Here is a 21,906-nt window from a genome sequence, read left to right on the forward strand (position 1 = left end):
CGGATCGGCTACTGTTTTTAACAACTTAACATAATATATTATCCTCGGGTATTTTATCAATCAAAGCCTTTTCTGACTTTTAGGAACACTTTAATGAAAAAATATAATATGTCTACATTATAAGTACATGATTATAAAATATTTATAATGATTTCATAACGAAGTCTCTCATATTGGCAGAGTTAGTATACGTTTTTTTTTTCACATCATATGAAAATATTGGGGGTTTGTTGGTGTGTAATTACAAAATAAAAAAAAAATGTAATTATGAAACTCAATATCAAAAATTGACACTAACACATATTATAGCCTACTAAAATTCACTTGGCTGACCATTAGACTACATCTTTATTACAGGACAGGCTACTGTAATTTTTGTTTCGTTTGATGAAACATTGTCAACCAGGCTAGCCTATATGAATTTGTGCTCTTTTAAAGGTGAACCACACAAATGTTAACACTATAAATAACTATATTGTAATGTACTATACTAGCATAGCTTTGAGTTAAAAAAAAATTCTATACCACATTTCCTTTGTCCTATTTTATTTTGTGAAATTCAAATCGATTCAATCCACAAGGCTCTTGGAGATCAATAAAAGAAACACTTCTGTGTGAATGCGCTTACACCCCCATCCCCCGACTTAGATTCATGGAGAGAGACAGAAAAGGCCCTTTTTCACACACACACACACACACACACACACACACACACACACACACACACACACGCACACGGGCGCGCGCTCACTCTCTTGCACACATCTTCTGTTGAAGCGCTCACAAGCGCGAAGCCACTGACAAAGTGCGGATGAAAATGAGTGGGATACTCGTGTTTGAGTAAATGCGTGTTATTGAGTTCGACTCTAAACTCTGAACTGGTCACTATGGGAGCTGTTTGGACTGCACGACTCCTCTGTTTGTTTTTGCTCTTGTTAAATACTCGCCAAAGCGCCGCACTTCTTCACAACACTGGTAAGAGTCTTCACTTTGTTACACGCGATGCTGTAAACACGCAACTTGTTTACCTCCCCTTGTTTTGATACCCTGTTTCTTTACTTTTAGTTCAGCACTAAAACACATATTTTAGAATACGTGTTAATGATTTTCTTGACATTTCATTTCATGTTTTTATGCGAAACACTTTACATTATGTGTTTGTGTTTTACACACGCTACTGTAATCACTATAGTCAGTACAATTGCAAAGTTTATTTTCAAGCGACACCACAAATAATTAAACATTTACTAGTTCATTATCACACTGCAAAGGAAACATTAATATAACGTAGTGAGGAATGGTTATTACTGTAAAGTCTCATGTTACATTTGTGATACACAGATTCAGATCAATGTGCAGAGGGAAGCGATGCCTGTCACATTGATGCTATTTGTCAAAATACTCCAACTTCATATAAGTGCACTTGTAAAACAGGCTTTAAAGGGGACGGGAAACACTGTGAAGGTAACAGCTCCCTTTCTCTTCAGTTTAACAGACAGTGGGCTAGACCTGCAATCTGGAAAAACTCACTTTTTTAATAATTGTTCTAATACTAAACACAGTATGCAACTAAGTATTCAAATAGTTTGTTTTTGGAGTAATGTTGATTTTTTTTATTACTAATTGAGTATGCAACTTTTATTTTACGTTTTATTTTAATTTAGAAGAGCACGTTCATGTTCCCTTTCTTTCAAATTGCTTTTTCAATATTTTAAAAGTTGTATCGGAAGGGGAGCGCCCCTAAAATGCACAAATTGCAAACACTGGTCAGCCTTGATTTCTGTTCCATTTCCTAGACATTGATGAATGTGATCTGGAATACAATGGTGGCTGTGTACACGAATGTAACAACATACCCGGCAATTACCGTTGTACTTGCCTTGATGGGTTTCATTTGGCACACGATGGACACAACTGTCTCGGTAAGAAGAAGTCCACGAAGAAATCACATTTACATGTGCGAGGGGCGAAGGTTAATGATCGCATGGGATGAGTTATTCTCACTACAGCTGTAGGGCTACTTGCAATATCCACATAACCCAGTCTAATAATGACTCTGACCAAATGACTTTGGTAAACGTGGTGTTTGTGATGCTTTAACATACTCTGTCTCTAGATGTGGATGAATGTGTCTTCAACAATGGTGGCTGTCAGCATGTATGTGTCAACACCATGGGAAGCTATGAGTGCTGCTGCAAGGAAGGCTTTTTCCTGAGTGACAATCAACACACATGCATCCATCGCTCCGTGGGTGAGGCGCTGCTTTTAACGAACCTTTAATGGATCTGCCTACCATGTTCACCATCATATTGAACAATCAATGTATCAGAGTGTGTTCATTCATTTTCGGGTTTGTCACGAACTTGGGTGTCAAAAGTGCGTCACGAGGGGCTTGTGTTGTTTAGTGGAGTGTGTATTTGCAGAGATGTCAGGTGTAAGTGCAAAGGAAAGCCAACCTAATTTCTAAATGTTCTCACATAAGATCATGATTGACAGCACAATGGCGAATGACAGCTTTTAAGTTGGGTTCGCTCTCCAGGGCATTATCTACAGCGGTTCAGTTCCAAAGGGCCCATGCTGTGGGAAAGGGAGCCCCATGTTCAGAGGAACAAAACAAGTTAATAACTGCAACACTCTCAGGCCTTTGTGGCCTGTGTCATAGATGAGAATAAAAAAACCTTTTTATGTGTCTGTAGCTTCTCAGTGGCGAGTATTGTTTTCCCCTCAGTAAATTGAGCTAAGGTTTGCAAGGCTTTCCACCTCATTTGCTCTCTCTGGGTAAACTTGCTAAATCCTATCAGCACATCCACTGAGCTGCAGTGTGAATGGGAGGAAAGGTCCTCTACACTGACCCATAGACCTGCTATTGATGTCAGGTCAGGTTGTGTGGCGTGAAATGTCGTTGAATTTGATGTGAGTTTATAACAACAGGTAATATTACATATAATAATAATAATGATTTCCTCTTTTATACTGATAAAGATAAAGGTTAACTAATATACTGTAGCTATTCATTTAATTATGTAACCAATAAATTTGGCCTTAAAGGAGTAGTTCACTTTTAAAAAGAAAAACTTTTCCTGATAATTTACTCACCCTCATGTCATCCAAGATGTTCACATCTTTCTTTCTTCAGTCGAAAATAAATTAAGGTTTTTGATGAAAACTTCCAGTATTTTCTCCATATAATGGACTTCATTGGGAACCAAACGGTTCAAGGTCCAAATGAAAGTTTCCGTGCAGCTTCAAAGGGCTTTAAAGGACACCAGATAATGAATAAGGGTCTTATCTAGGACCCTTCGAGTTATGATTCAAAAAAAGATTTTTTTCATTTTGATGAACGAGTTTGAACAGGAGAGTCACAAACGCTCATCAAGAACAGAGCAATTGTGCTTATAAAACTTAAACTTTTTAATTTATTTTTTAAATGACCGATCATTTCTCTAGCTAAGACCCTTATTCATCGTCTGTTGTCGTTCAAAGCCCTTTGAAGCTGCACTGAAACTCTCATTTGGACCTTGAACCGTTTGGTTCCCATTGAAGTCCATTATATGGAGAAAATCCTGGAATGTTTTCATCAAAAACTTTAATTTCTTTTCGACAGAAGAAAGAAAGATGTGGACATCTTGGATGACATGGGGGTGAGTAAATTATCAGCTTTTATAAAAGTGAACTACTCCTTTAAATTTTTATATTACACTCATTTTACTTTATATATTTATATATAATTATTTATTTAATCTGCCTATACGGTTTCGGTTGGTTTTACAGTTGGCAAAATCAAATTATTTTATTATGTATTATATTTGTTTCATCAAAGCAAATAGAGCAGAGATTTGATGTTAAAGAGATCGGTTACCCCAAAATAATAAATAAATCTATCATTTACTCACCCTCATGTCTTTCCAAACCTCTATGACTTTCTTTATTTCATTAAAGAAGATATTTTGAGAAATGTCTTCTTTTTTTTTTGGTCCATTCTATGGAAGTCAATGGTTGCCAAAAAAGTTTGGTTACCGATGTTCTTCAAAATATCTTCTTTTGTGTTTCGCAGAAGAAAGAAAGTCATACAGGTTTGGAACAACATGAGGGTGAGTAAATGATGACAAAATTTTCATCTTGGGGTCAAATATCAAATCAATATGCCATTAAAGGAGTATTTCATGGAGGTTGAGGCAGAACGCCACAGAGCTTAATTTGAAGTTATCCCAGAATATTTCTCTAAAATAGCAATACATTTATGTAATACCTAAAATAAGTGTTGCAGGCTCTTTGACTGTATCTCTTCTTCACAGAAGGCATGAGCTGCATGAATAAAGAACACGGCTGTGCTCACATCTGTAAGGAAACACCCAAAGGTGGCGTCGCCTGTGAGTGCCGGCCGGGCTTTGAACTGGCCAAGAACCAGCGGGGCTGCATCCGTACGTGTGACTCACATTTCGGACCCACCGTTAAGCTGAGAAATACCACAGGACGACTCACTGGAGCTGTTGATGTGACGCTGTTTGTGTTCTGTTGCATAGTGACCTGTAACCATGGCAACGGGGGCTGCCAGCACATCTGTGAAGACACGGAGCAGGGGCCCATCTGCAGGTGTCACGTCAGGTACACGCTGCACGCAGATGGCAGAACCTGTGTAGGTAAGGCTGCTTTGTCCCAACCCACTTCTCCAGCTGGAATTTACAATGATCTCTTGGGAAGTATTTTAAGCAGATCCATATTTGATTCACTTATGTGCAAAGGTGGTGATAGAGATCTCTCATTCAGACACAAACACACGCTTTATCTGATAATGAGGAAGTACAGCTGGAGCCTGCGGGCTGTGTGTGTGGGGTCTACAGTTATCGTTGTCTCTCTGTCTCTCCATTCTGTCGGCCTTGCCCTTGTCCATGATTTTGAACATGACTATCTGTATATATCTGCAAACACTACAACACAACGCCACAATGGTTATGACAGAGTCAGGAAGTTATGGAGGTCTCTTTGCCTGGGATTGGTTGCGGTTATAGATGTTTTTGGTTTATTAAAAGGTGTGCTTATCAGTGTGGTTGCTATTTAGGTTAGATTGCACTGGATGATTGTGTGATCCCAGAGTGGAAAACATAACAGCAAATGTGAGAAAGAGTCTACTGCTTTAAATTTGTCTGTTCTTAAGGATTATTCGGTGTTGTGTATTGTACATTTACATTTTTCATGTAGAAAGTTGCTTTTATTCAAAGCAACTTTCTAATGAGCCAACAATATTTGTAGTTCGCATATATTTATTTATGTAATAATTCCTAATTATTTATATGTATATACCACTGATTCTAAAAGTTTGAGGTCTGTGTCTTTGAAAGATCTTATGCTCACCAAGATTGACAAGATTTATTTGATAATTTTATTTAACTCCAGTCTTTATTGACACGTTTGTGTTTCTCAGTGCTTTTGTGGAAACTGTGGTGACTTTTTTTCTGAATTCTTTGATGAATATAAAGAACAGAATTTATTTGAAATAGATTTTTTTGTAACAATGCAAGATCTTTACTATCACTTTTGATACATTTAATTCATCTTTCATCATTGAGTAATATAGAAGGTATTATATAAATAAATATTAATTCACACTGTACAATTTTTAAAAATTATTTGTGATGTTTCTCATCTGAAAGTCACTTTGATGAGATATAAAATATAGTGTCTTTATACAGTAGTTTTTACTTTAAGGTAAGTTTTTACAGGTAACTTATTGGCTGATTTGTGTATTTTCAGAGGGGGTTTATTTATATGGAATTGTTTATAAAATGATTTATGCCCTTATGCACTCTAAAAATTCTGGGTTGTTTCAACCCAATTTTGGGTAAAATATGGACAAACCCAAACGTTGGATTAAAAATGTAATTAAAAAAATGAACCCAGTGGCTGGGTATGTCCATATTTCACCCAAAATTGGGTTGAAACAACCCAGCATTTTTTAGAGTGTGTGTAGGTAGCATTATGATTTTGTTGAGAAAAATCCTACATCGTAAAAAGAGAAACTATGCAGCTGCTACATATTTCTGTAAGTCTCTAGACAATACTGTTCTCAACGTCCGTCTTTTTCAGAAAGGGATGAAACGGCCCCCACCACCCCTGATCACAATGCCACGTCCTTGGCCGAGGTGGACAAACGAGTCAAGCGTCGACTGCTCATGGGTAAAATTCTACCTCCAACAATCCATACCTAATCAAATTTAAAGTATGCAGTTTCATCCAGATACATTGGGTTAAATATATCCGTACTTTTAGAGAATTGCGAGAAGTATTGTGTGTTAACCTATAGTGCATATATTTAGAAGCATATAGCCTGGCCGGGCTGAGCATTCCACAGTCTTTTAGGTAAACTGTGAAATGACTGGGGACCCACACTTCACCACCTCTGATTTCTCTCTTGTAAAATATGTACTGGTGATAGAGTGGTACATTTCACATGTTTTTCTCTCATGCAGAGAGAGACGGACTGGGGATGTTTATCGTACAGTGCTGAGTGTTGTATTTGTCTCTGCCAGCTCATATTTACACAACGCACTGCATATGGCCTCTCTGGCCTTGGCCTTCTACATCTGTGGAGTAGGAAATAGTATATAATCTTCTTTGCACAGACTGTTTAAATATTAATGAACTGATTGATCTTGCAATGACATATTTACGCCTCTGATCATTCTGAGGATTTATTTCTCAGTCCTGCCCTTTGTAACTTGTTTCATTTGCTCCTCAGAAACATGTGCGGTGAATAACGGAGGCTGTGACAGCACATGTAAGGACACATCCACAGGTGTTCGCTGCAGCTGCCCAGTGGGATTTACTCTCCAACCTGACGTCAAATCCTGCAAAGGTCTGAATCAACATTTTTTAACACACATATTTTGGTTGCTTTTAGGCTGAATCTCACAACAGTCCCCAAAATCAAAAGAAAAATGAATATTGTTTATTAAAAGGTCACATAAAATTGATCAAAAGTGACAGAAATACATTTATGATCTTCTTATTTCATATAAAGGATGTTTTTGGAAGGTTCTTTTCATGATAGAATCATGAAAATAAATCAAAGGTTACACAAAAATATTAAGCAGCACTGTTTTCATTCATTATAATGTAAAATGTTTTTTGAGCACCAAATCAACATATTACAATGATTGAATTGAAGTAATACATAGTTGATTTATTATTGCTTATATGTATTTATGCATCCTGCTTATATTTATTTATGTAAATGTTTCATGATTTCCACAAAAATATTAAACTGCTTTCACCATTGATAATAATAAGAGATGTTACCTGGATACCTAATCATAATGCTAAAGCTTGAAGTAAGGGCTGCTGAAAATTCAGCTTTGCCTTGACAGTTGTAAATTATCTTTAGAGATTAAATAGAATAGTTAGTTTAAATTGTAATAATATTTCATAGTATTTCTGATTATATTGTATTATATTATTTTTAGTTTATACGTTTAGTTAATTCATTCATAAAGCACATTTAAAAAAAGTTCTGTTCAACAAATAAAAAACAAACTTGAAACATAATTAAAACATATGAAAACGAAATTACACCCTCAAAAAGAATTAAAACAAAGAATAAAAATAAGTCTTTAATTAGGATTTAAAGATAGAAATAGAAGGGGAAGATCTTATTTGAAAGGAAAGACTATTCCAGAGCCTTGGACAGCCACAGAAAATGCCTGGTCGCCTTTAGTTTTAAAATGTAATCAAGGGACGGAGAGGAGAAATTGACTTGATGACCAGAGATTACAAATATACTAGGGAATACATCCATGTAGAGCTTTAAAAACAAAGAACAACATTTTAAAATCAACACGAAAATTGACCAGTAGCCAGTGTAGAGAGACAAGTACAGGAGTAATATGTGCATATTTTCTAGTGCCAGTCAACAATATGGATGCTGCATTTTGCACCAATTACTGACGTTACAAATATGATTTAGGGAAACCCAAATAAAGTAAATGACAGCAATATAACCTCGATGTGATATAAACATGAATTACAGTTTCAAGGTCCTTCTTAGAAAGTCATTTTCTTGATTCCAGCAATTGACCTTAACTGGAAGAAACTACTTTTCACCACATCTGCTTATCAAACGACAATGTGGGATTGAAAATAACACCAAGGTAGCACAGTTGGTAACACAGTAGCACACATTAGAAGAGAGGTGACCAAGCTGATTAACAAAAAAGGGGCCAAAATTATTTAGTTCAGTTTTATCCCTATTTAATTGTACAAAATCCATCCAGCATTTAATGAATTGAAGACAGGCAGATCTTAGACAGAGAACAGTTGTTAAATTTAATTGGAAGATAAAACTGACTGCCATCAGCATAGAAATTATACAATAAGTTGTTTTTGAATAATAATACCAAGTGGAAGCATATACGGCGAAAAGAAGAGGACCTAAAATAGAGCCCTGTGGAACACCAAGGAGATTTTAGCACAAAATTATTATATTATATTATATTATATTATATTATATTATATTATATTATATTATATTATATTATATTATATTATATTATAATTTTTTGTGGGGTGATAATGTCACAGATAATACTTTTGACAGTATTGATAGTATTGACAGTGGTTTTGTGAGATTCACCCTATAGCTGATCAGTCCATCTATGTTCTGCAGTGTGATTTGGTCCTTCTCTGTCTCTCAGACATTGATGAGTGTGAACTTCATAACGGCGGCTGTGACCACTACTGCAGGAACACCATTGGCAGCTTTGAATGTAGCTGTCGAAAGGGCTTCAAGCTGCTGACGGACGAGCGTTCATGCCAGGGTAGGACACTTTTTTTTTTTGCTATGTGTCCAACAGAACATAGAAAAGCAGTGTGGGGGTTGGTGTTAGTATCTGTGTTTGTAACTCGGCTCGGAGATAAGACTGGGTGGGAGTCTATTGAAGGGTGCCAGTATCGACTTGCAAGATTCCTTTGAAGATCGTTAACGCAGACTAAGAGTATAACACTCAACTCTAAAAGAATACATTTCGTTTAAGGACACAGACAACTCCCTGTCCTTGATACAATTGTTCAAAATAAAGTATTTTAAAAAGTACTAAATAAAGTTCTCCCTGTTATTAAGAAAAGAGCCTTGATTGAGTTCTTTCAAACTGAATATTGAGCCTTTGAACAGGAAATGAGTTTGTGCTTAATTTCGATCCTGTGTAAATTGCCTTTGAAGTGAATTTTGGCTTGATTACAGATATCGACGAGTGCTTTTTTGAGAGAACGTGCGACCACACTTGTGTAAATTCACCTGGTAGCTTCCAGTGTGTTTGCAACAAGGGCTACACTCTCTATGGGCTTGCCCATTGTGGAGGTGAGGATACAAACAGCTATTTAAAACAAAATAAATCAAAGGTTCATGATACAGTTTTATTGATTTTTGGCGAATCACAGTGCACCTGAAATACGTCTTAATAGAAATCTGTTGTCGATTCCTCCATTCTCAGACATAAACGAGTGTAGTTTGAACAATGGAGGATGTGAGCACACCTGTGAGAACACCATGGGAAGCTTTGAGTGCCACTGTCATGCTGGTTACAAGCTGCACTGGAACAAGAAAGACTGTATCGGTAAGATGAGCCTGAGTGATTCTGAATGCTGGGATTCTATATCTGATGGTGTCGGAAATCAGTTCTTCATCTCTAGGAGTTAAAAGCAGGAGATACTTTTTAGTTTCTCTATCTGGCTCTTTCTGTCTGTGCTATTGCTGACCAAACTCAATTCTCAAATGTGCCCTTGTACATTCATATTCTCATCTCGAATGTACTGCATCTTTTTCTCTAACACATTCCGTCCACCTCCCTTCTCAGCATGTATACCATATCTCCAGTTTTAAGCATTGTGATTTTCACATTCAGAAGCAGAGGACACTCCACTAGTGCCGCCACCTGCCAGGCCCACTCTCAACTGCAGTAAGCAGGGAGGGGGTGAGCTCTGCTACCTGACCTGCCAGTCGCAGGTTCATATCAGCAGTGGTAAGTGTTCCAACATGTAGATTTGTTGAGATCTTTGTGGAGTTTGCTTGGAGTTTCTCTGACACCTTCACCTTCACATGTAGGAGCTGAAGATTCATACACGGTGACCTGTGGCATGCCCCTGCCGTGCCATGTAGGAGGACAATGGAACAGGAATGGGTCATATTGCCCAGGTAGGGTTCCAACTCTTCCAAATGTCTTCAGCTTCATTCTTTATGTTTAAAAGATGAAAAGATGAAGACACTTAACCGAGTGATTATTATTATATGAATTTAGAAAAATATATTAGTGTTGTTTTAGCATGATTTACATAGAGCATAATATATTGCTTTTAATTAGCTTTTATTTTATATTTTCAGTTTCATTTTAATTTCATCTAAAAAAATCAAAATATTTTATTAATTTTGTAAAAAAAAAATCTATTAGTGCTTTTTTTTTCTTTTTTTTTAAATATTTATTTTAATGACTGTAGTTTTTCCATTTCTATTTAGCCTGACTTTTATTTCAATTTTATCTATAGTAATTTATTAATTTTAGTATGTCAGATTAAACTTTTAATTACAGGCAGTTGCCAAGATTTTTATATAATATTTAATAGTATAATATTTAATATTTTAATAGTTTTCGTTTTAGCTTTAGTTAACAATAGCCCCTTGCTCACAGCAGTCCTGGTAAATTACTGTAAAATTCCCTGAATGACTTTTCCGGTAAATACACAGATGTGCGGTACACAGAAACAACTGCGTTTAGTCTTTTTACCGGTAAGATGCACATCAGTACTAAAACACCGGTAAACTCTGTGATGTCAATCATCAGAAATGACCTTTAAACGTTGAGCTGTTTTCTTCATCCACCTGGATGAGGAGAAACACTTTAGTTTCATTTCATTTTTTTTTCTACTTCCGAGTGACAGGTGTAAGAACACGACGAGCTATACACAGAATAAGAGGCCTATAATAGTTACTATAGTACAGCAGTTATTATAGTACGTAATAGTATATGCAGATCCGCATAGTTTGTTTAGCGCATGTTTACATAGAAAAACAATTAAAAGTAATTACCATAAACAGCCCAACAGAGCTTTATGACTGACCCAGAGTAAACTTGTTCAGACCCCGTACATGCTCAAACCGGTAATCTTCATTCTTTGTTCTTGCACAGCATCATACCGGTGATTTACTGGTAATACTATTCATAGCGGGATATTGCCAAAACTGATTTAAGGGTATTTTTGAAAAGGTCCTGTTCACAAATGATCTATTACCTGTAATTTAAAGGTAATTTACCAGGAATTTACCATTGAAGACTATATGAGTGATGAAAAGGGCCTAATAACAACACTGTTCCCATGATGAATGTGCCAAGTGTAAAAGTCACAGTGATCTTTCCTATTACAGGTTCAGGAATCAAAACCATTGCTACATTTAAATCTGGACAGGGGAAGTGCAATCTGAAGCGGAGTCAGGAAAATCTTGCACAGACCTTCAAAACCACCCTATCAGGTACTGGCCACGGAGCAACACGGTTCCCGCTGAAAGACTGACTACTAACGCCTCAATTTGTTTGCACAGGCATTAAGCCGAAGTCTAAAGCCTATTAATGAAACACTGTGACATGACTGCATCTGTCACTTTCTTTTTATTTCCTTTCCGAGCAAGTAGACTTAGTGGAAATAAAAAGTAAGTGAGTGGTGCAGCAAGCCAGACACTGACATGTTTATATTAGATTCATACTATATATTTCACAAGTTATATATGAAAAAACTGATTCGATACTGGTCAGTGTCATTCGGTGGATGTTAGGGGAAAGTTCAAGCTGGAATCTCGTCTTGCTGGTACTCATTGTCCAGCAGTGTTCGAAAGAGCTAGATGAAATTAGCCATGGCATGCCTTTCAATAGAGTCTTACCCAAACCATCAATCACACTGACCTCCTGATCAGATTCAGGGTCTGAGCGTCTGAAAGACTCCCACACCCGTCAGTGAAAGACCAGAACTTAACATTTTTCCGTATCCACTCTTGTTTGATTCTTTCTGCACTGTTATCCATACTGAGAAGCAAAGGGAAAAGGAAAATAAATTCGATTTTTGTACCAAAAGAAAACCAGAGCTAAGTGCTTTTACATTTTGGATCCACTAAATCCATTAAGTCTTTAAAATCTATTTACTCAGATAAAAGAGCCACCGAGAATGTCCAGTTCAGCTTTGTTAGCCTGCACTGTGCCTCTTCAAGCAGACAGCAACGTAGTCGCCATGGGCGGAAGGCTGGTGAGGAGGAAGGATCCTCCATTACTGCCCAGTTTGAGCTGGATGTGAACCGGGAGGAGGTAACAGGTTGGTTTCGGGCACTGCATGTGTATGTTTCAGTAGAAACCTTAGCCCTCTCACTGCCTGCTCGCATCTCACCCTCTTCTTGCTCCTGTCACTGTTACTAAAACAAGCCAACAGGTGAAAGTATCTCCTGGTTTAAGATGGAAGTGGGTTCTGTTTTAAAAAAAGTGGACAATGAGTTCAAACATTCATCCAATGTTTCTCTCAGCAGAGGGCTGTGACCTGGCATGTGTTCGGCGGCGCTCTGAGAAGCGGCTTAGGAAGACTATCCGCACTCTTCGGAAGTCCATTAACCGGGAGCAGTTTCACCTGCACTTTGCTGGGTCGGAGTACGAGCTGGCTAAGAAACTGGTCCGACCCGCTGACCCACCAGATCACTGCGGCACCGGGCAGGTTCTGCTGGACAAGAAATGTGGTGAGTGGACAGTTCAAATATATATGCTTATTGGCAACTTACAATTGCTGGAGGACACCAAATATTGGTTAAGATTCCGATATGTATTATATTATTCACTTTACATATTGGTTGTGCTCCAGGTCACTGTTAATGTCTTGTTGAAATGAATCAGTTGTCTGACATTATTTCAAGTGGATTACATTATTTCAGTGGATATATACTGTATGTATTAGGTGTTATGTAGTATAATACGTATGAGCTTTATTAAAGAGGCAAGACTGGGAAAAAGAAGGCTGCTGTTGGCTCTTACAGCTGAATGCTGTTCCAAGTCGACTACGTGTTGTGAAGGTTGGGGCAGGCATACTTCAGATCAGCTAGGTACTGTATATGTTCAACTTGGCATCCGTTTTCTTCAGCCTCTAGAATAAACATCTCAAAGGGTCTGTGTGTGAGGAATAGCAAACTCTTTGTCTAGAGGACTCATTGTGTTGAACATTATCTTATTGCCTTCATTGTCTTTGACACAAGCCCCTTTCAAAGATGTCTTTTTAAGGGGACAGTTTTGCTGAGGTTGTTTGTCTTCTTTTATGGTGGAAAAGTCCATTATCTTTTACAGGCTCAGTTTCAACAGTAGTGCAGACAACCAAAGGCTCTCAGCTTTTTCAAAGACTTCTTTATAACAGTCTGTTATTGCTTACTCTTTCATAGCTTTAGAGACTTAATAGTCATAAGATCTTTATATTATCTTGTGATGTGATTTTAGATTATTTCAAGTTATTGGGCTATAAAAGTTTGGATATGTAAGAAGTTCATTATATTATATATTTTGTTGACGTGTTTAGTTATATTATACCAAATGTTTCCAACTTTAAAATCCAGAGAAATCTGCTTTTTAATCAATGTAACTGCCCGTGGGATTGCGTAGCCTGTCAGTGGCTTCATATCCACGTTACCCTCGATTTCTGGCTTTACACGGTTCGGAAACCGTGTAAACACCAGACACTTTAATATATAATGTGTTTTATTAGACAGGTGAGTAAATGTTTAGATACCTTCATCATCAAAAACGAATCATTGTTGTATAGTTCAACATGGTAAGCCTTATTGTTTGAATCTCTTGTTTTCTTGATTTATTTTTGTGTTTGTTCCTAAGTCACACGCATCACAGACACACATGACCAGCGTCAGCCAATAGTGAGTCTACGTGTGACGTGCAACCTAGAAGCTTTGCATAGTTTCACTACGTGAACGCACTCGAGACCCACAGAGAAGGAAATGTTTATTTTTGTTTGTTTTTTGCGCACAACAATTATTCTCGTCGCTTGATAAACTTGATAAGATTGATCCACTGTAGTCACTATTTTAACAATGTCTTTCATAACTTTTGGGCCGGCCAGTTTCGATCCCTTAAGAAGCCTATGTAGGAGTGATCCAGCTCTCTGATTTATTCAAAAATATCTTAATTTGTGTTCCGAAGATCGGATTGGAATAACATGACAGAATTCTCATTTTTGGGTGAACTATCCCTTTAAGAGGTGGGTCTTTATTGTTTGGGCCATTATAACTGGAGTGGGTTAATTCTCCTCTGGTGAATGGTAATGGAGAGGAGTGAAGCGAGAAAATTGGTGACCATTGACAAGCTCCCCCCTCATCGTTTTGCAAATCACAAGTCCCACAAGTCCAACTATAAGAAATAAAAACCTCTCACCTAAGTTGGATTGCACCATTTTACAGATCCAAGCTCCACATCTCATTTAACATGTTTCGAAAGCAATGCCAAGTGAAATGTACACGCTTGCCAATAAGTAATTAATTGAATCCACACTGAATATGGGATTGTAAGTTTAGCTATTTTCAGTAAAACAGACATACAATTAAGGTACACAGACATGCAGTGTCCAAGTGCCAGCTTAAATCAAGCTCTAAAAAAGGGCTATATTTTTTCCTCCCTGTTCTGGCCTCCCCCACTGGCTCGCTTCACTAAGTGTAGTTTAGCCTTTTCAGTTTGCCCACTCCATTGTAAATCCCAGTGGGGCTTGTTCAAGCTCCTGGAGTGAGGGTGGACTTCTTCACCGCTTTGGAGAACTACATTTCGCTTTCTAAATCCCGAAGAGTGAAGAAAACATATTCTTCCTAATTAAAGGGATAGTTCACCCAATAATTAAAATTCTGTCATCATTTACTCACCCTGATGTCATTCCAAAACTTTCTGACTTTCTTTCTTCTGTGGAACAAAAAGGAAGATATTTAAAAATATAAAGGCCCCCCCCCCATTGACCCCCCGTTCCACGGGCTATAGAAATTATAAGGCTAATTCGCTAAAAACACACATAAGTGTAAAGACATACATGTACAGTATATAAACACAGATACGTTTGAAAGGGTTTGGACATGTAATCCACTAGTTAGACATTACTAAAACACACAATAATGAACTCTAGATGAACAACAAAGTTAAACGGGCGCATAAGGAGGCGTTTGCTTTCCTCTCCTGTCCTTAAATGTTCTTGTTAAAAGTTATTGTTTGCTTGTTTGTTTTTGTGGTGTGTGGAGGGGGCTGTTTATTAAAGCAAGCAGTTTAAGTGCCAAATTCCTCCTTAGGCAGGGCCACTCTGTGCGACCCCAGCCAGTGAACGGCTCAAGAGAATTGACTTCAGCGACACCATGGGAATCAATTAGCATCAGCTGTTTGGGCCCCTGCCTCATAGGCGCAAGGAGCGATTGGACTCCTCTGAATGGGGGGATTCACAATCCTGACCTCTTTTATTGGGTTCAGCTCCTTACCACTGTGATACCATAGTGTTTGCCTATGTCATCAAATGGGCAAAAGCCGGGGGACTTGAATAGAGGTGAAAGGTCCTTTAAACCTCTTTGGAACCATCAATTCGAGGATTCAATAGAATCATCGCTTTGCATTTGAAAGGCTTGAAGGTTTTTTTTTCTCATCTCTCAACTCTTCCTCTCCTCTCTCTTACTCCGTCGCCCTGTCAAATAAAAGCCGGGACAATGTGACGGTGGCTCCTCATGGTCATTCAGGATTAACAAAAGAGAGGGAAAAAATGAACTGCTCTTGAGAGAATTACATTTTCTTCTCTTGGAAAATCGGGCAATTTGCTGAGGCACACATAATTGGCATGCTGTTCAAACCTTTGTGGAATTGGGCATCATTACCATAAAATCTCAGGAGTAAGAGGTTAGTCTAAATTCTCACTCCCGAACACTGTCAGTTGAATGTTTGCACAGAGACACCGAGATGAAAGGAACATTTCCAAATTGCCATACTTACTTGGTTAAAGGTCTGAACTGTACCAGTGAGTGGCTTATTTGAAGGCTAAGTGTGTGCACAACACTAAAGAAACCATCGCTATAAATCAGAGCCGTTTATAAAGTGAACATTAAAAAGACTTTGTTCCGCTCCCTTTAATCAGACATCATAGGTTTATGCGAGGTAATATTCCCTTTGAGCATGTTCGGTAAGGTGAGGGATTGTGTATGCGTGTGGGGGCCGTTTGATGTGGGGGATCAGGCAGCTGTGGAAAGGCTCAGTTCTCTTATTGGTTTGAATTTTTGGCATAGCTGCATCAGGTCGATTTGCAGTGCCCCTTTAGCTGCTTAATGCGAGGCCCTCTTTTGTGTTCCAAGTTTAGTCTCCGTTTCATCTAATTTCTGAGTTTTCTCTGTGCTAGTCAAATGCGCCGTTGGCACGTACTATGATGGAGAGCAAGGGAGGTGTTTTCTTTGCCCCCCTGGGACATACCAAGATGAAGAGGGGCAGGTCTCATGCGACGTGTGCCCAGGACCCGAGGGCAGGGGAATCCCTAGATCCGCAGGAGCACGCAACATCTCGGAGTGTGGAGGTGAGACTTCACAGAGACTTGCTCATGAACAAATTTGCATTGAGGTTGATGTCTGTTTTAAGAATCTGTTTGTTGGTTTTAACAAGTAATACAGCAATTCAGCAAGGATTGACATTTGCCAGCAATAATATATCAATTAAATCAAGTCCATGTGTAATTTATGACAGCTCTATGTTATCATTCATGTACTGGTACTGGTATGGTAACGCTACACATTTGTTATAGTATTTATTCATCTTTGTTAGTCTTTTAGTTAATACAATTGTTTATTGCTAATTCATGTTATTTGACCTATGCATGGCATTTGACCTTGTAGAGGCTCTCCTGAATATAGTCGCATTAAGCAAACATGTCATTAGACCAGACATTATCTTAAAAATGAAGGATTTATGTCAATCACAGGCACAGTCTATATTAGAAAAATAATATTGAAATGTTCAAGTATTTATTTGCTTATTTATTTTCATCATCATCAATGATAATTGTCGGTGTACGAATGAGTGTATGAATGGGTGAATGTGAGGCAAAATGTAAAGCGCTTTGGTGGCCATTAGGTCTATGAAGGCGCTATATAAATGCAGTCCATTTACCATTTACCATTTACCATAATAATATCTATACCACTTTTCATCCTGGTATTTATCCTCAGAGATACAAATTGGTGAAGATTTTTAATGTTGAAAAGGGAGAGTATGAATCACGTCCTGTTTTTTGTTTATGCAGTTGGCAGGAAGCTTACCTGTAATGATAACAATCTCACAGGCTCATGGTTTGTTGAGCTTGAGTTAAGGTTTGTGATTGTGAGTGTGTTGGGAGGGGTCATCTCATGCAATCCTGCAAATCCTCAAATGTCTGATTCTTTCAGATCAGTCTAATGTGTAAAGAAAAAAAGGAACCACCATGTTTCTGTTCCTCAAACATAGTCATCAAAGGCAGCTTGCGGTTCAGGTGCCACCTTCTGTTTTCTGCTCATAGACACAACAGAAGGGGCTGTTAGGGTTCTTCTCAGTGGCGGCCAATTCATTGTGGTCACTAGAGGGATGAGGGGAGGCCTGCACTTTCTTAGATAATGAACTTGCATGACATCATTGTACTTGCTTTCTTTGGAAGGCGATAAAGTACTCAACTTGGTTTGTCTGGCATTTTCTTAACATTTTTCTGATCCTAGGTCAGTGCCGTCCTGGTCACTTCTCCCATGATGGCTTTGTGCCTTGTCTGCCCTGCCCACAAGGCACCTATCAGCCTGAGGTTGGCCGCACATCCTGTTTCCCATGTGGAGGAAGCCTCACAACCAAATATGATGGTGCTGTGTCCTTTCAGAATTGTGAGACCAAAGGTGAGAATAATTCATTGCTAATGTCTTTGTCAAATGTTTTGGGTTGGTAAAATTATTACATTTTTAAAGGAGTCTCTTATGCTTACCAAGGCAAATAAAACAATACAGTAAAATAACAATTTTAAATAATGTTTTTTTTATTTTAATGTATTTTAAAATGTAATTTATCATTACTCCAGTTTTCAGTGTCACATGATCCTTCAGAAATCATTCTAATATGATCTGCTGTTCAAGAAATGTTTCCTATTATTGTTCTTATTAACATTTCTTCTTATTAAAATGTTTTATTACAGTTGTGCTGCTTAATATATTTGTGGAAACATGATACATTTTTAAATATAAATATAAATTATAAATGTCTGTACTGATCAATTTAATGTGTCCTTGCTGAAAAAATTATAGATTTCTTCCATTTTTTTACTTTCACAATTGATCAGTTTAATGCATCCTTGCTGAGGAAAAAGTTCATATCTTTCAAAAAAAAATAAAATAAAAAAAAATCTTAATGACTCTGAAATGTAACTTTTCTGCTGAAAACCAGGCTTAAATCAGCCTAAACTGGTCTCCCAACTGGTTTGTTGGCTGGTTTTAGTGGGCTTTGTGGCACTTTTTAACTGGTCGGACTAGGCCATCCAACACTAGGCTTTATAAATGTATAGGCAATACCCTGCTTTTGTAACACTGTGTCCTAACCAGACGCAATGCGATAAGATTCCAGCGACAAGCAAATTGTCTGTCCACACCTGACACAACGAGACACAACAGAAATAATCAAAAATCAAACAAAAGAGTATGTCAGCTCTTTTAACGAAATTCATAAGTGCATAATATAGATCATGAATATTGCACCATTTTAACATTATTACAAAAAATACATACTGAATGACTGAAACAATCTCTCATAGAATACACTTATTTGTTCACTGAGTTCTTTCACTGAGTTTGAGGTGAATTTTCCATCCTTTCAGTATGGCTATAAAGGTCACACAAAATGATACTCAAACTAACATTAAACGCTTTAAACATTAAATAAAGAGAACAGAAAAGCATTGCGCCAAACCCTAGTCCAAACCAGATAAATGAACAAACTCCTTGCAGATCCAAAAGTAGCTAAAAGAGATTATCATTTCTCTACTTATGTGAGGTCTAGACACAATGTCGCAGATATAGAAAAAAAAATGTAAATAGAATTCGTCGTGGCTGGTTTGGACAAAAACCCTGACACACAATACCTTGGCATCACATCTTGTTAGAACACTGTAATGTTCTTTGCAGATGTTGTGTCACAATCAAGATTCCACACAAATACTGATTTCAGAAAAATAATCCATGTTGTCCTTGCAGTTCAGTGCTCCCCAGGGCATTACTACAACACCAGCACCCACCGTTGTATCCGTTGCCCCATTGGAACCTATCAGATGGAGTTTGGCCAAAACTACTGCATTGCCTGCCCTGGAAACACTACCACTGACTTTGACGGATCCACAAACATTATGCAGTGCAAAAGTAAGCAAAATTCACAAAGGTTATCCTTTTAATGAAGCCTCCTTATTTTATATTACAAATGTATTTGTATTCATTCTATAGTCCAATCTAAGTCGTTTACTTTGTTGTTGTCAGACAGACACTGTGGAGGAGAGTTAGGAGAATTCACCGGCTATATTGAATCCCCCAACTACCCCGGCAACTACCCGGCCAACATCGAGTGCACCTGGACCATCATCCCACCCCCCAAGCGCAGAATCCTCGTCGTGGTACCCGAGATCTACCTTCCCATTGAAGACGAGTGTGGGGACTATTTGGTCATGCGAAAGAGCTGTGAGTGTTGCAGGGCTGTGATCTGGTGTTGAATGCATCGGCTCAGCGGGGTGATTGTGAATACACATGTGAGGAAATGGGGGAGGAGCTGCATCGATGGGCTCATTAGGGCTCTCCTTCATCTCTTGAGGCTCGAATAAGCCACTTCAGAGGTCTTTAGAAGTTTCTTTACTGTTCCCACAGCTCTGCCCAATTCAGTGACGACTTATGAAACGTGCCAGACATACGAGCGACCCATCGCTTTCACCTCCCGTTCAAAGAAACTCTGGATCCAGTTTCACTCCAACGAAGGAAACAGTGGAAAAGGCTTCCAGGTGCCTTATGTGACGTATGATGGTGAGAACTGACATTATTATTGCTGACATTTTTCATTGTATGATAAGTATTCATGTTGAGTATTTATATGCTGCGTAATATGCTTCTTAGAGGACTACCAGGAGCTCATTGAAGACATTGTTAGGGATGGGAGATTATATGCCTCTGAGAATCATCAAGAAATTCTTAAGGTATAGTGCACAGTTCGTTTGTTTTTCAGAGCAACTGTATTTTTAACAGGTCTCTTATTACAACTTGATTTTACATAATAATCTAGAGGTTTGCCATTCCAGGTCTCTGTAGTCAAAAAAAAGGCAATAGTGCCACCATGTGGAAGATGGGAAAATAGATACTGTGCTTTTGTATATGGCTTAAAGTTTATTTATGTTTTCTAATTAACTTTACAGGACAAGAAGCTGATGAAGGCCCTGTTTGATGTCCTGGCCCATCCACAAAACTTCTTCAACTACACTGCACAAGAGTCTAGAGAAATGTTTCCCAAATCATTTATCAGATTCCTCCGCTCGAAAGTTTTGAGATTTCTACGGCCCTGAATTTTGTAAAATAATCTTTTACTGAATAAATATTTGGTGCTCCAGCCAAATTTTAAATGACTGCCCTGGAACAAATATTCCTGAACGTTCTTGGCTGACTGCACACTTGGAGATTCAAGACAACTTCTTGGAGCTGACGAGAAGAGAGCTCATGAGAAACTTTCCTAAATAAGTCATTGGAACATTTTTCTCCTGAAGAAAATGAACTGTTTTTCCAGTGAATGCCCTTCTACAATTATAACATGAGCCGCCACCTTTGAAGAAAAAATTCCTGCCTGTTCTATTCCTTCATCCCCCAGAAGTGACTGTTACAGAAACATGTTAATTACAGTCGAAATTAGTCATTAAAAAAGAAGAGCAACTAGATTGCTTGTTATATATTATAGGTCATTTCACAAAAATGTTTGACCAGCTTATTTAGAAACTTCAGAGCACTACTAAGGATGTAGTGGAAGATAAAGCAGTTAAAGTCTCTGTTCTTTTGCGAGATTGAATGTGTTGTACATTATGTAAAAAATTTTGCATCAGCTCTCATGTTACCACGTTGTATTGTATTTTCGCATTGTAGCCTTTATCATATGTATTCCTCATTTGTCTCCAATAAGAAACATCATGTATACACAATATTTTCAGTTGACATCATGGTCATTTGCTATATCAGTTATCAATTTTTCCTCTTTATTCACACTTCCATCACCCAAACTGATTTTTGGATTAAGAGGCTCTAGATGTAGGATTAATTACCTATGGATGACATGCAGAGTAAATTAAATGTTTATATTTTTATGGTTGTACATCTAACATGTAAATAAAGAAATACACTCAAAATATATATTTGTTGTTTAAAATGCACAAGTAGCCTATATGAGTGATTTACAAATGGTGCACACTGCACACTCCTGGGGTTCTTGGAGAGAGCAGACTTTTTTTTGTTAATTAATGTTTTTAATAATATTTCATATAATATATCAGGATCAGTGGGTTAAAATAAATTACTGCGATTAATTTATTTTTCTTTTCTAGCTATAAAGCTTTATCCTTGGTTACTGGGTCATGACCATAGAGGAAACACCTGACTAATGTAGCATGATGATATAAGTGTTTTATGGAAAGCTGTGTAGCATGGCTACAACATGATGTTAATGCACCATCAAGTCTTTCAAACAACCAGTGTAGTTTTACCAAGTAAAAGGCAGAAACAGCGACAAACTCCCGTGTCACCTGGCACAAACTCTGGCAGCTGTCAGACAACTTCCGGTACGGTAGCTAGTAGCTGCCGCCACTGGCTAG

The 21,906-nt window shown here is 37.9% G+C and overlaps 1 protein-coding gene across 5 annotated transcripts; it reads left to right on the top strand.

Moving 5' to 3' along the window:
• Positions 1-254: 254 nt before the first annotated feature.
• Positions 255-21,448, top strand: scube2 (signal peptide, CUB domain, EGF-like 2). Of its 5 annotated transcripts, none has more exons than XM_039662816.2 (23): positions 255-975; positions 1,342-1,464; positions 1,797-1,922; positions 2,117-2,251; positions 4,299-4,421; positions 4,524-4,640; positions 6,085-6,174; positions 6,737-6,853; positions 8,688-8,810; positions 9,233-9,349; positions 9,483-9,605; positions 9,894-10,010; positions 10,094-10,183; positions 11,408-11,512; positions 12,181-12,342; positions 12,548-12,754; positions 16,423-16,593; positions 17,762-17,929; positions 19,274-19,435; positions 19,550-19,747; positions 19,931-20,083; positions 20,174-20,253; positions 20,470-21,448. In XM_039662816.2, the coding sequence occupies exons 1-23, from the start codon at positions 888-890 to the stop codon at positions 20,614-20,616; spliced, it is 3,042 nt and encodes a 1,013-aa protein (XP_039518750.1). In that variant the 5' UTR covers positions 255-887; the 3' UTR covers positions 20,617-21,448. The 5 variants fall into 5 exon arrangements, with proteins under 5 accessions (XP_039518750.1, XP_039518748.1, XP_039518749.1 ...); XM_039662814.2 differs by having other exon boundaries at positions 256-975; positions 4,296-4,421; XM_039662815.2 differs by having other exon boundaries at positions 256-975; positions 4,296-4,421; positions 12,551-12,754.
• Positions 21,449-21,906: the final 458 nt, after the last annotated feature.

Source organism: Pimephales promelas, chromosome 1 (assembly GCF_988280905.1).
Source record: "Pimephales promelas chromosome 1, fPimPro1.hap1.1, whole genome shotgun sequence".
In the NCBI taxonomy this organism is placed as follows: Eukaryota; Metazoa; Chordata; class Actinopteri; order Cypriniformes; family Leuciscidae; genus Pimephales; species Pimephales promelas.